This window comes from Diadema antillarum, unplaced genomic scaffold, assembly GCF_040938485.1.
Source record: "Diadema antillarum isolate AM-2024a unplaced genomic scaffold, OU_Dant_1.0 seq00000212_RagTag, whole genome shotgun sequence".
Lineage (NCBI taxonomy): Eukaryota > Metazoa > Echinodermata > Echinoidea > Diadematoida > Diadematidae > Diadema > Diadema antillarum.
In genome coordinates, this window is record NW_027271268.1 from 959192 (window position 1) to 974605 (window position 15414).

The 15414-nt window shown below is 37.4% G+C and overlaps 1 protein-coding gene across 1 annotated transcript; it reads right to left on the reverse strand.

Moving 5' to 3' along the window:
• Positions 1 to 2617: 2617 nt before the first annotated feature.
• Positions 2618 to 15075, reverse strand: LOC139729004 (uncharacterized). The gene is made up of 7 exons (XM_071639930.1): positions 14774 to 15075; positions 7900 to 7979; positions 7044 to 7163; positions 5986 to 6195; positions 5032 to 5406; positions 3638 to 3715; positions 2618 to 2676 (listed from the first exon to the last, which is right to left on the reverse strand). The coding sequence occupies exons 2-7, from the start codon at positions 7973 to 7975 to the stop codon at positions 2618 to 2620; spliced, it is 918 nt and encodes a 305-aa protein (XP_071496031.1). The 5' UTR covers positions 7976 to 7979; positions 14774 to 15075.
• Positions 15076 to 15414: the final 339 nt, after the last annotated feature.

Genomic DNA, 15414 nt, shown 5'->3' on the forward strand with positions numbered 1-15414 from the left:
ATTCGTTCATTCAGTTCAGAATTATGTAGTCACGTGATCACGGACATGCTGCTCTCGTTCATTCAAATTCATTTTGGCAATCATTGCAGTCAATTTAGCAGGCATGTTTATGGTTTGGTTCTTTCTTTTTTATAACTTAGTTATTGTTCTCCAAGCGTCATTACGTTTCATATTTTCGTACTCATTTAAGACATTTTGGCAACTTTCTTTAATGTGCTTAGTGACTCTTCAAGTCCGAAGATAATGCAACATGTGCATGGCCACAACTTATCTGGCCGTTGAGCGCTTTATTCCGTGTGTCGGCCAGTTCTAGGAAGTCAAGGTTATGATCATCAAATATTCCTATAATTCTTTTTCTGTCCCCTTGAGAAAATTGTAATACGTCTGTTTCTAACTTGTGCCGTCATGACTGGAAGAAGATGAAGTTAAACTATATAATAATAGTATTGGTACATGTAGGCCTAAAATGGCATGTATTAAAGAAAAGGGGCGTTACAGAACAGCAGACTCGAGCAATGGTCAAATGGATGAAACAATAAGTCACATAGAAATACGCGTCTAAATGTTATCAACTTTTCGAAAAAGAAATAACATGGCATTAATTTGAATGAACATGTTAGGAATTTGACTGCCCAAACGCGAAATTAAATGACTGAAGTACCAGTGCGGGCGAATTTGAATGACTGAAGAGCACGTGCCAATTTGAATGCCCGTTTTACGAATTCGAAAGGCACATGTGCAAATCTCATGGATCGGAATGCTAATTGAACGAACAACTTGCAATGTGCAGTGACGAAGACTTCGCTAAATTAAATGAACCTTTTGTCAAATGGACTGACGAAAGTGCGAAATTGGCCGGGAAAATCTATACCAAAGATAATAATTTCTTTCGTTCATTCATGCTTTTGCAATTAATAGTCAGTTTATAGCACTCTTTTGAGCCATGCCGTATTCAAGTATAAATACTGAATTGTCTCATATAACCAGACGAATAACTGTAACCAATTCTTCTTTCACTCGATCACTGTACGAACCTGCCGACCCGTTCGATGCAAGATCTTACACAGATCGTGTCATGTCGAGCTGGTCTAAGAAGTCTAGTAGAAATCGAGTATTGACCGTGTAGCGATCGTGTATTGATTGTGTGTAGATCGGGATGTTCGAGTAGAGATCTATGTGGTTGTGGAGGAGAGATTCTGGAGATGTCGAGAACGGTCGGGTGTGGATCGTACAAGATCGAATAGCGGTCGGGAAGGGATCGTGTTGAAGGACGATCGAGCATTTGGTCGGGATTGCTCTGGTAAAAATAGGTGATCGGGATTGATCTCGCTTGATCGAGTTGATCTGATCGGCAGTGGGAACGGGGTATTAAAGCGAGGTTCACACTATCGTGCGATCTACTAGGTCACATGATACTAAATTAGAACGCCTGATTGAACTCATACGCAATAACATATACACACATATATGCGCTCGTGCGCATGTAGACACAGACACACTCAGCTCACAAACACACACCCACACCATTGTATAAATCTAACCAACCTTCCATCTGCTTCTGCAAGGTACTATTGGTAAATTTGTATATACTGAGTTGCTTCCACTGACTTCCCTCCTCAGTCTTCTCTTTCCATCTGCACAGACCTTTATAGATGTCTTCAGGTGGTATCACCAACTGACAGTCACCTCTCACTTCGTTCTTGTCAATGAGGAACTGTCTAAGGAACTCAGCGAGGTCGTTGCTATTGGTCGTTTTTGTACTCATCTCCCACAGCTCAATGTAGGATATTGGCCCTGTGAACGAGAAGTATATACCAAAGTTTGACACTTTCAAAGTCAAGTAAGTAACAATAAATAACTTTTTCACATCAGTTATGTTAAACAACAATAAATCTGCATGATATTTACCATGCATTGCAAACCGAAGGTAATCGTTTACTTTTCGTTATTGTTTTAATACCACATTTATTCAGACAAGCCGATCAGATCACCTAGGACGTACGATTACTGTTGATTGTACAATAGCCTGGGATGCATACAAACGGGAAGGATTCACGGATAATGTTGACATTAAAATGTATTGAAGGAAAATTGTCATAGGGAGGAAAATCTCACATTTACAAGGAATTGAATAGTTTGATCGCAAACTCAATATTTGTTAATTTCAAATATTTGCGATTAAACCTATTGAACAAAAGAAAAATGAGAACATACGTGATATATTTCATCATAGCTTCAAGAATAATTCTTACTGTGTAACAAGTGAGGTATCTCTGAATATGGTCTATTGTGTACTATCTGATGATGTACTTCCTTTAAAATGTTTTTTAAAATGAATCTTAATCCGTTTTGCGGTCAAACTCTTTAAATTGTAAATACTAACAGTAACATGTGATCTCTATCCTTACTCTGTGACTTTGTACGAGACAAGGTAAGCAATGAGTTATAAGCAGTTATAGTGATCGTGTAATCGGACAGTAAGGAAAAGTATACACTGATCCGTTAATCGTTATGAAGAGCACATTAACAATTGAAGTCAAAGAACACAACGAAACTGCGACACTAATTCAATAACGCATTTCTCATGGTAAACAAGTAATTAGTGTTATAAATTGCATCATGTCTGCTTACCAGAGTAATTTGATAGGCTGCTTTTCCGGTTTGGCTTTCGCTTCCCTGACAACGGAAATGCATGAGTGTGTAAAATCACATACCACATTGTTTCTGAATAGATACAAATGAATACATTAAGCATTATAGACAGAATAGGTCTGTGCACATGACTACAGTATCCCAGCATTATAGACCATGCAGGTACCGAGGGGCTACCATGCGATGGAAAGGCATTCGAGAATGCCTGAAAAGAAAAAAAAAATCTTTTCCTGATCTTGTAGGTAGGCGTACACATATTTAGCAGAAGAATTTCAACTGGAATTATTGAAGTCGAACGTTACCAATGAGCGTACGCTTCGATGTACAATTATCGTTCGCTGACAAACTTGAGCTGTTTTCGAAGGTACCTCTGTGAGCAGCGAATGAAAATCAATTCATTTGGGTCGACTTTCTCTCCACACGCTGGTCTGAATGGGTTTTTAATACATGTATAAATTATGATATACTATAGCAATACTTTCGTCCGTCAGAAGCTAGAAAGTGTTGTTGAAATAACACTTAAAAATGTTGCGTTTTACGTGAATTTGAAACTAACGTTTGTAATGATAATAGATTTTCTCGGATGGAGAGATCACGTATATTACAATTGCGGCAGAAATACTAATAGATGTTTTCAACAATACCATGTCAAATTCATGTGACTGTCGGGGATTATATCATCATGTGAATGATATATATCAAACCCTCTCTCTTTTTTTCTCTTTTTTTTTGCATAACATGCAAGTGCGAGAGTACATATATACTTCACTTCATTTTCGACGAACCTATTTTTTATCTCTCCAAATCTGATTCTTTCTCTCCCTCTCTCTCCCTCTCTCTCTCTCTCTCTCTCTTTCTCTTTCTCTTTAGTTTCTTGTATTTTCCATATATAGTGTCATCACTTAAAAGGCGTTCTTATATAATGCCTTACCGACAAACATAAAAATATAAAGAAAGATTAGTAAGGTGTAGACTTGTCACTTACATTTACGGATCAAGCAGAAAACGCCAATCAAAACAATGACAATCACAACGATAGCAAAGACAACACCAACAATGAGTCCTGTAAAACAAAAAGGACATCAGTGATAAAGGAGGACAGGGAGATATGCAGAAAGTCACAATAAAAATTACAAGAAGATTTTTGCATGGTTTAATTGATAACTTCCTGTATGATTAAACTGCCTGAATGCTATTTCAAGGTCTAAAAGTACAACATAATAGCTATGATTTGCAGATAACCCCAGAGAAATTGGATTGTTGTAAAGCATGTGATGGGTCTGATTCTTCAAAGTTTAGCACTTCGATGCTCTTGGAACTGCATTATGTGTGAACACAATGAACAAAACTTGGAGGAAGGGATTCCTGACATGTTCTACAAAAGAGCCCCATTTCTCTTTGACCACTGAAGCAAATACATTGCGGAGGTTCCTGTCGTATTCTTTTTTTTTTCTTTTCTTTTTCTTTTTTTTTTTTTTGGGGGGGGGGGGTCATAAGGTGGTATGGTAATACAAGAGGGCGAAGCCTGTTGCACTGTAAAGTACATTCTATTGCTAGCATACGTGCACTATAGTTTTCCATTACATGTAGATAGCCCTGTACATGTGTGTGCATGAAACCAAAAAATAACAATCTTTTGAACGCTCTTACCACTGTTCAAGTTTTCGGCATCATTGACACAACGTATTGTTGATATTAAACTGCAAACTACTGCAAACTTATCTTATTTTCTCGTAGATCTCTTTCTCATAAGCGGAGTTTCAGCTATGTTAGTAGTTGTTTTCTTTTTATTGAAACATTTTTTTCATATCTATGTTTACTTGTTTTTATGACTATTTCGTATATTGTTGCTAACATATACTGTCGTTATTGCATGGTTTTGGTTATCTTTGACATAGTAACAATCACTGGAAATTGCTTACGCATGTCCCTTTGCTGTGTGTGAAGACAAAGTGGAAATAAATAACAACTCAATCAACAGCGGCGTGATTCTATTTGTTCTTGCACTCCAGAGAGTATAATTGTGAAAAACGTAATACAGACTTGATCTCTTTCTCTTCAAATTCTGAGTAACTAATTAGAAATCAATAATAAGAATAGAGAAGAACACGTATATCTGAATAAACAAAGGAATGCATTTCGATATAAAGGAAATTGAAACATTTCGTCAATATTCAAGTCCCTGAACAAGGTTCGTAATTTCCCACGCATGCCTGTCTCAAACTGCTTAATGTCAATTTTAGATGTTTACACCTCTAAACGTAGGCATGTCTAGCATTTATACCCAGGTACTGACAATCATTCTCGTTGAAAAGTAAAATAATACGACATGAACGACATAGTGAAGCCCTAATTTAGTATTAAAAAAAAATGAAATACCAATGCTGATTCCTTTCGGTTGATTGATCGGCGATTTCGTCGACGCGACTGCGACTGACGAGATAGGAATTGGAGTCGGAATGGTTACAGATATCCGCTTCACTTCGGAGTGGGTGGACTTTATTTCAGCCACGCAGGCAAATGTTCCAGTCAAATCTGGTGTTAGCATTACGGTGGCATAGATGTTCTGTGTTCCATTATTGTTGCTTGCAGTCACAAGATTTTGCTTTTGATTCACACCATTGTGAAGCCAGTATAAGTTGATCAGCTCCTGCTGCACGTTAACTGCCTGACATTGCAGTGTTGTACCTTTTCCGTTGTAACTAATGGAACAGTCTGAACTCGAACATTCATCGACCGTGAGAAAATCCGGGTCTGGAATGAAATCCAAAACAAACACACTCTTGGTACCATCAGCTAGCCCTAAGAACATGCAAGTAGCATACTGTAAACACTCACGTCATCAATAATATTATGCCAGCGTTACAAGAATTAACTATATGTAGGCCTACGTCATAAGAGATGTAATAAACTTTTTTTTTTCTTGTTAAGTCTCTCAGCACCATTATCCTTCAAATTTTTCGTTCGGACAAGGTTTGTACTATAGTTAAGCAAGTCGATTACATCCACTGACACAAATCATATCAAACTCATGAAGGTAAGGTCTAATTGTTGCAACTTTAGAAATGACGATTATTTTGAATTCGAATCGTCATTTCCACTACTCCGGAAATTAGAATAATATTCAAGCTGCTTGATAGCTAGATGCGATCGACCGAGAGATATAGCCTTGCAAACGAATCATTTTGTATATAAATCTTTTCAGGAATACCCTAATGGTTTCCACCTTCATCTTTACAGCCCAGACATAGATTACAAAGTAAGGATATAGTCACTATTTGCATGTATTGATGCATTGCATCTTTATTCAAATTTTGTACAATACGAACAAACCTGTGACAGACACATCCGTATAGTTTTGAATAAGGTTGTTCCTGACATCAGCCACTCTGCAGTAATATCGCCCAGCGTTTTCGTTATTGACTGCGTGGATGATCAGCGAGTAATTTGAGTCGATCGTCATCTCTCCACTACGGTAACGGCTACCATCGGTCACATTCCGATACAAACTAACCAAAAGGGTGACAGAATTTGGAGTAGGTTCTGGAGGCAAGGTCAGGCAAGAGACAAGAGAAAATGAAGGAAAGACGTTCATACTACGCCATAGATGATTTCACTTCTACTTACATTTATGAGCACATTAAATGCAAATATAGGCACAAACAGGGAAACTGTTGTTGGAGGAAGGACAGACCTTGTTTTTCTAGAGAGTCGTGTTTTTAGGGAATAGCTTTTAATGATAACAGAAGAAGTATATAGTCCTGTAGAATACGTGCAGTGGTGGACAATTTTATTGTCCTAATGATTGTTTTAGCGGTTCTGTATTCCTCTGAATTAAACCAATGTTCGATTACATAACAAAAAACAAACAAACAAACAAACAGACATTGGATATCTCCTAAAGATAATTTTGTTTCCGCTCGATAATGATAATGCATAGTCGGCATGTTTTGTACTTATGAACGAATATAATGTCATCTGCTTCTCTCCCGGCATTGTTCCAAAAATACAGGTTAATTCTTATTCTTAGAAAAGGGGGAAAAAAACCTTTGATATTGCTCTTCTTTGCTGATGTATGTGTGTTCTTTCCTTGCTGGCTTGCCTTTTTGTTGTTGTTGCAATTTTGTGTGTGCGTGTATGTGTGTGTGTGTGTGTGTGTGTGTGTGTGTTTTAACCAGACTATAGACAAGTTCGAAATTAATTTTGCTTCACATTTTTACTATGATAGTCGGAGACGAAAAGCATGGTTATTTGAAAAAGCTAAGTTGTGCGTGATAGGAGAATGACATGTGTCAAATTCGCTTTATGGGTGCCTCAAATCGCCAAAATTCTAACAAAGCGCAAAAAAAAAAAATAGATATATAACACTATTTCTCTCATACAGTGATCACCTTTGAGCCAGTACACTGCCTGTGGCACTACGGAGAACTGACACTTGAGTTTCCCCGGAAGACCTCTTAACAGAACTGAATGGCGATCAACAACCACGACGTCATCTGGAATCTGACAATCTGTTCAACAATTGAACACAAATGACACAATGAACACATTCCAGTTCAAAGTTTATGTTGTTGTACATTGAAGCCTCCATTAACCCTCCAGACCTCCTCTTCAAGTTCAATGAAATCAACTCAGTCCTGGCAACATTCCTTGTGCCATTTTAAAATTTCCTGGAAACTTTCTTGAAGTTGTGATTTTATATTTTGTATCATATTTTTTGGTTGCTTAAGACCCTATTTGACCAACTTTCACCTGGCTTCTCACAAGCTGTCTTATATGGACATCACATTCATTGAGTGCTTTCTTGATTGCTTTGTACGTAAAGGCACGTAACGAGACACTGCGGATCTGACCTTTCACCTGATTGGCTTTAAATGAAACCAAGATGTTATATATCATTGATCCTTTTCAGCGTTATTTTCATACAGAAAATTACTTATAACATTAACCTTTCCAGAGCTAAAGTCGTGATTTCGAGAGGAAAAAGTAGTAGAAAATAACCATAATACAGTCCATACTTTTTTGAAACAAACATGTATGACAACAAATTGAATGTAGTGCAAATTACAACAAACAATTCTAGTTACTAATTCTAATATCGTTATTACTAAAATAAGAAGACAGAGAAGAACACAACGTGATGTGGACAAATGCCTATTCGTCTGATTATGAACCATCGTATTTTCTATCTTCACATTCTTTCTTTCTCAATAGCAATAACTACCTTGTTAGCATTTTGTAACTTACCAATTTTTGTACAGATCACCATAAGACATGCAGTGAAGATAGCAACGGTCCTCCGGTAACCCATTTTGTTAAACATTTTCCTAACGACGAAAAGAAAAAACTCAGGAAAGAATAAATAAATAAAACGACCTTTAAGCCCTATGTATCGGGCAAAGAAATAATAGCGCACTATGCTTACAAGTGCATTCTATTCAAATATGAAGGGTAGAGTAGACCATCTTATATATGTATAGTAAAGAGGGTGCCAAAGAACCTGGGACATAATGCTAATCCAATGTCTACAGAGGGGTCAATATTCTGGTTAAACAATAACATCTGATTGCCGTTATTTATGTTCATCAATGCTTCTATTTTTTTGTTCTCTCTCTCGCTCTCTCTTTTTCTTTCTTTCTTTCTCTCTCTCTCTCTCTCTCTCTCTCTCGCTTTCCCTCTCCCCTTCAATTCAATCATAACGTTTTACTTTAAGGAGGTTTTGTGCTTCAGCTCCCTTGCCACCCCTTACGAGATATTTATCCGCGTTATAATGTTCCTGGTAATTCCCGTGTTTGGAGTCACTGTATACTTGAATGACATAATTACAACAATTACTAAAGGTATAGGCCTTACCTTGGAGGTAAAGGTATAGGCCTTACCGTGGAGATTAAGGTGATAAGCACCTTGCAAATCACGAAAATTACCAATGTAACAGCGATATTTTGCTCATACATTTTCTCCTCCACATCTATACTACAACATGAAATTTGTATTTGGCAGGCAATACTAGAATTCATGTAAAAATATGTTTACATAAGCCTGAATGATGAATGATTGTTCAAATGACATGAAAACTGCTTTTTCTGTATAATCAATTGACGTCATATTCCAAAGTTACCATGAACTTCATTCAAGTGAATACTGATGCCTCCTTTTATTTCTTAATTTTTATTACTATTTTGAAACAAAATGTTCTATATAGGTGCGGTAATCTAGTCCCATTGACATAAAGATACATTAGGATTTAATAGTCAAACACTAGATGATATCCAGAAGTAGGAGAAAAATTACACTTACAGTAATTATACATATTGTTATTGTCAGTAACCCTTACCTTTCAAAATTAATTTTAGTCGTATTTTTAGGTCATTATTAACTTGAGGCAAGTGAATATGTGATGCATCCGTCTAATGCTTAATCTAAATCACTGTTTTGGAACAAAATGTTCTAGCTGCAGTTATCCACTCCCCTCGTAGTTAATATATGTACTAGATAAGGAAAGAGATGATATCACAACGGAATAGATTTTGACCTATAGGTCAATCTTTATCATGTGGTGCTGCCAATTGGGTGCAACGGTTAATGCTTTAATGTTCTTCCCCATCTTTTCTTTTCTTATAAAATGGTCATCGGGAGAAATTATAATATTAGGAAACTTGGATACTTAAAAAGTGTGATGAATTCGAATTTAATATGAATCGTAAGTCAGCATGACTATTGGCCTATTAGGCACGTGAATTTATTCAAATGCTCACTCTCTTTCTTTTTTCAGTGTACATATCTTTAATCGCTCACGACTCTAGTCTAGCATAGTTGCTCTGCTATACTGACAATTTCTAAAATCTTCACCCTTTGCGAAAATGTTTTATAAGAGGCCAACGGGCTCAGCGGGGTAAAGGGATCTTGCATCAACACTTATATTACCCCACCAAACCCCACCCAAACAAAAAGCCACACAGGTAAGTTAATTGTTGTAACCAATAATTCAACCACAAAGTAGTATTTGTCTTGAAAAGCTTGCAAAACTATGTTGGAGGTAATAAAATTGAAATGCTGTGACATCCGTCAGGTGCAGAGTGCATATAAAAGAGACATGTTGCTATATATATATATATATATATATATATATATATCTGAGGCTGCATTGATGTGCCTCTTGTTGTTTGTTATGTTCCACTGATTAGACTAGGAAGTTATATACCACAGTGTATTGCTACCTGGTGAGTATGCTAACTTTGTTTGTTTGGAATTCTTGCCACTCACAAAAGGTTATTGTTCAGCATTGCAATAAAAGACGACCAAAAGAAAGGACCTGTTTCCTATGTTCACTTATTTATTTCTTTTTGTAAACAAGACTCCACTGCCGCGATCCATGCTTTGCTGCCATCATGTACACTGACAAATACATGTCCGTGCTGTTCTAAATCAACGAAAGGTATAAAATGGATATTCCGTCATCCCCGCAATGAAGGCTACTACTAGTAGGCCATGGGGTGAGCTGGTTTTTTCGCTTGTTTCGTTCCGACAACTGCGGCACTACAATTTCTCCACAGCTACGTGTAAACAAATAACCAAAAAGGCTACAGGAAAAAGTTCGACACAAACCCTCCTGCAGTATTTTGGTAATTTAGGGGGAAACAGTGAACTTTTTTTGTCACTGAGGAGCTGAATATGTACACTTTGCCGTGTACGATATTCATTCGCGAACGATCATGTGATGTATGTTATCCAATCCGAATCGAGAATTATTGTTTACGAGTCAAAATGGCCGCCCCCTGTGAGCCTGTCGACGCGTCTACGTCGTCTGCTCAGCCGAAACTTATTATGCGTTATTATGCATGTAACATCGATGAAGTTTGAAAATTTCACGGCTATGACAAACCTAAGATAGACGAAACCTATTTTGTGTGCCAAAGAGTGGATCAAATTGAGTGGGGGAGACCGTGAAATCGCAGACCAGAACGAAGTGATTCAGCTGCTCAGCTCAGGGCCAGGGGGACTGACTGCATGCAACCTACGTAGTAGGAGGTTAGTTTACGTGCGTACACAGTCGAGTCGTAGCAGTCGACACTGCAGTGCAGTCTCACTCATAATGTTAATGACCATGATGACTACAAGTACAATTGTACAACGTTTAATAGCTATGTTATGAACGTTGCTTGTGTATGTTATAATGGGCGCTAATGCAGTAGCTTAGCCGTTAGCGTGTCTGTTACTTAGATAAGTTATCTTGAATTTCACCTTGGCATGGCATAGCGCCGTTATAATGTCGCCTAGATGTAATTTTACATGTTGTTCTATGTACAGCCCAGGTTAGGTTGATGTAGCTGATCGGTGATATTGTTTTGTAAAAGTCTTGACACACAGGACTGGATTGAAAAAGGTCTAAACTGCATGTAGATTTATATTTTCATAATCATGGCCATGGAGTATTAATATTAAAAATCCATCCTGTTTCTCTCACCCCGAAATTGGCGAATCCTCCCTCAAAACATACATTTAGCATCTCATTAAATTAACTTATTAATATTTGATATAAATAGATCTAAAAGACCAACAATGACAATAACATAATTGCAACAATTAAACTCCCTAAAACATATGATTACCATTATGTTGTGCCAAACTATAAAGCAGTAGGTGGTGGTGATAGTGAAAGGCCAAGGATTACTAGTATTAATGATGATAAGGCAGTTGTATTCATAATTATGATAATTGATATTGCATGTGATCAGGTGCTGAAAGCTGTAGATGTAATTTAAAATCAGTAATTGCACTGCAAGTACAAGTTGAAGTAGTTGATGATGACAATGATCATGAGGTGTTAATGATTACCTGGCATAGTACTAGGGCCTGTGTATTGGTAATTACAAGATTCAAATATTGGCAGTCAATAGTCTACCGTACATTTAATGATATATTGAGTGTAGTGTTCAACCCCTCCCTCTAGCATTTAGCCTTTTTTCTCCCTAACAAAATCCAATGGCTAATCATTGCTGTTCATTTCTCCATTGTATTAAATAGGATTCCATGAAACGTGCTACAAGAGGTTTATAGATAGCAAACACCTGAATCTCGCTAGGAAACGAAAGCTGAAGGAGGAGCCTGGTCCGTCAGCAGGAGCATCTGTTTCCTCCCCTAAGACGCTCACATCAAGATCAAGATTTTCTTCTGGAAGCTCTTCAGGTTCTGCTGTGTTGCCTGTGAAATGCATCATTTGCAACAGAGTCAACCTGCTCATTACTTGCCAAGGAAATAGGTTAATATGATTGATATTGAAGCATGAAAACATTGTCATGTTACTATAAGTTGTCCTTGATAAAATGGAGCAATATATAGGCCTATACACCACTGAAACATTCACACACATATACACAAAGAATGATTGATATTGAAGCATGAAAACATTGTCATGTTACTATAAGTTGTCCTTGATAAAATGGAGCAATATATAGGCCTATACACCATTGAAACATTCACACACATATACACAAAGAACTTCAGTGCAAAGTTCAGAAACAACAGAATGTACTGTATATGCACCAATGCTTTGGTCAATGTGATTGATATTCAAGAATTGACATCTTACCAAAGTTGTGCATGATAAAATGTCTTTGTAATACAGATTGCTTCCTGTATTTTGAATGCCAATGTTTATGCAACATGTTTTGACTCCTTGCCTCAGTATGTGATTGTTCGCCCTTTAGCAAACATTTCTGCCCACTATTATGATTTGATTAGGGTTGAATTATTCTAAGAACAAAGATGTTTTCCTAAGTGTGCTTTTTTTTTCATAAAACTGAATGACTACGATTAAAATTTGTTTCTCCCACTCTGGGGAAAAAAATATGTAACTATTATTAATACTGAAACAGAATGTTCATGTAGAAAGGTCAGTACAATGTAGGTGTGAGTACAAAATCAGTTTGCTAAAACTAATACACACCAGCCAAATGAAAATTGTGCATAAGTTGAGTCAGGTTTGCACAGATCCTCTGATATTGTATGTTAATTGCAATGTTATCATAATCTTTAATGCCAAACCTGTTTTATTCTAAGATTTTCAGGTACACATTGCCTCCAATGCAGAATCCAACAGTTGTCACTCATGAATGGGTAAACTATAATTTTGCCTTTATTTTATATTGGCATTTTTCAAAACTTTTACACCCTTTCAAGGATATTTGGACCATGGAATGTTCCAGGAAATTTATTAAAACTAGAAAATTTGACTGATTATCATTTTGAGCTATCTTACATGAAAGGAGGTAGTGTCCCACCATGTTGTAACCTAATGATAGCAATGAAAACTTCAGGAAATTTTATGAAGATTAAATTTTCTAGTGCTAAAGTAATGTATAATATTTCATGAACAACGTGATTGCTATGTGATCTAAGTATATTAAAGCTTCTTAAGAAGAAGAAGAAGAAGAAAAGAAAAACATGTTTACTGATAAACAATATGATCTGTTTAATAGTAATGTCTCATGTGTGTAAATGAGTTTGTATGTGTGCGTGTGAGTGTATATAATATGTCAGCGTTTTTATGCACCTGTGTATGTGTAATGCACTGATCAGTATATGCATTATATCATTGTGTGTGTTCATGTTTATGATAATCTTTTTTATGATGCTGATGTGATAAATGGCCAAGGCATGTAGAATAATATTTTAATACACTTGTGTATATCGAATCTTCATAACTATGTGTGTGCATATGTGTGTGTGCATGTGAGGGTGTGTGTGTGTGTGTGTGTGTGTACAATAAGATTCTCCCACATGCACGCGGACACACACACAAACAAACACACTGATTTTTTTTCTTTTTTTTTTTGCCTTGAATGATTAGTCATTTGATTAATAACATGTCTTTGAACAGAATAGAAGGCATTTGCCTTGACCTCTGACGGTCAGTCAGTGCTCTCTCTCATATGGTCTTGAACCACTTTGCTCTTGTCCTCCTTTGCATAGCCAGCATCAGGAAAAGCTGAAACATGAGATATAATGCAACTATTAAACCAAAACTTCACTTTTTTTTCTAGGTATATGGCCAAAAGCAGTGCTTTACAAATGTGTATATGCATTTCAGCTTAGAAACACTATGGGAACTACTGAGTATACTGCGGCTAGCAGCCCCATACGCATAACTGCGGCTAGCAGCCCCATACGCATAACTGCGGCCAGCAGCCCCATACGCATAGCGTCATGGGGCTATGAACTGTAGCATACATGATCATGACGGATATTTTATCGCGGACAAATATCAACTTAAAATCGGGAAAAAATCTTCAATTTGAAGACTTATTAATAAATTTGAAGTATTGATAACAGAGTTCGTGCAAGGTTTGCTTCTGCAAATAGTTCCTTTCTGTTCAAATTGATGACTAAATGTGACTCGGTCGAGAGGAAACTGGGAGAGCTACACTGAATTGACGGCCAGCGCATGCACACACAGACATCTAATATCCAGTCAATGGATACGAAATTTGTGCGCAGTGATGTGTGCGCCTGCGCTGACCGTCAATTCAGCGTAGCTCTCCCAGATTCCTCTCGACCTAGTCATATTAAGTCATCAAATCGAACAGAAAATGACTATATGTAGAACCAAACCTTGCACGAACCCTGTTGTCAATACTACAGCCTTACTTGTAAGTCTTCAAATTGAAGAATTTTTGTTCGATTTAAGGTTGACATTTGTCCGCGATACTTCCCTGTCATGATCCTAGATGCTACAATCCGCAGCCCCATTACGATATGTGTATTGGGCTGCTGGTCGCAGTTTATAAAATATGGATTTTCGCAAAAACTGCAGGATATTTCGAGGAGAACTTTTTACTGTATATTTAGGATGTACAAAACATCACATTTCCGCATTCAGAAAGTAGTGCCAGTGTTGCTGGAACGAAACCCATTTTCTAAGCCTCTTTTTCAGCTTCACCCCATGGCCTATAGCCCAACGCTTGTGCTCCTTTCCTCTTGGGAGGAATCGTGAAGTGGGGGGTTCTTTACACTAATCAATGTGCTTTTAATACTTATATGAAATACTTTATCACTGGTGGCATCTAGATTTGTGCAGATAAGCAGGCTACTACACGAATGTGTCTCGTTAGCTTTTACTTACCACACAGTAGATATGTTGAGAAGTGTCGAAAAATGAGCAGCTCCAGCGAATGATAAACACTACCGTTCCTTCACATCAAGAAGCTATTACACTGTACTATCGCGTGTCTGCTAAACCACGAGGCGCCTACGTGCGAGTTTGCAGTTCATTGTGTGACCTCACTTGAATCGTTCCGCTGTAGTTCCACACAATGGCTGCCAATTCCATAGGTTTAGATCGTAATTTTAACATGAAGGTATGATCGACATCAAAATTCGACAGACGAATTGAATAATGTCTCAAACCTGAGGTGACTCACATCAAACATACATACAATTTATTTCCTACCAGTATACATGGGCTTTTCGACACAAACGGGGAATCCCCGCGAATACAGGCCATATTATACATGTACATGGATTTAGCACGAAGACAGTGTGCGAGTGATAGGGTGGCAATGTCACTGGTATAAAGGAGAGTTACGACTGATATCTGGTCTTTGGACCCGAAACGGGAGTATACAAAATTGTCTCATACTTGAAAATACAATGCAGCCACAAATAATAAAACTTCATGGAGGCAGAGCTGATCTCAATAATGTAAATTCCAGATAGGCGGAGTGCCGAAGTGATTGAAAGCCTGAAGGAGCAAGCCTACAATCG

Coding starts and splice junctions, on each gene's coding strand:
- LOC139729004 (XM_071639930.1), bottom strand. CDS start 7,975: ATGTTTAACAAAATGGGTTACCGGAGGACCGTTGCTATCTTCACTGCA. Junction 5,407..5,985: donor TACGGATGTGTCTGTCACAG/GTTTGTTCGTAT, acceptor ATTTCATTCCAG/ACCCGGATTTTCTCACGGTC. Junction 3,716..5,031: donor ACCGAAAGGAATCAGCATTG/GTATTTCATTTT, acceptor TTTGTTTTACAG/GACTCATTGTTGGTGTTGTC.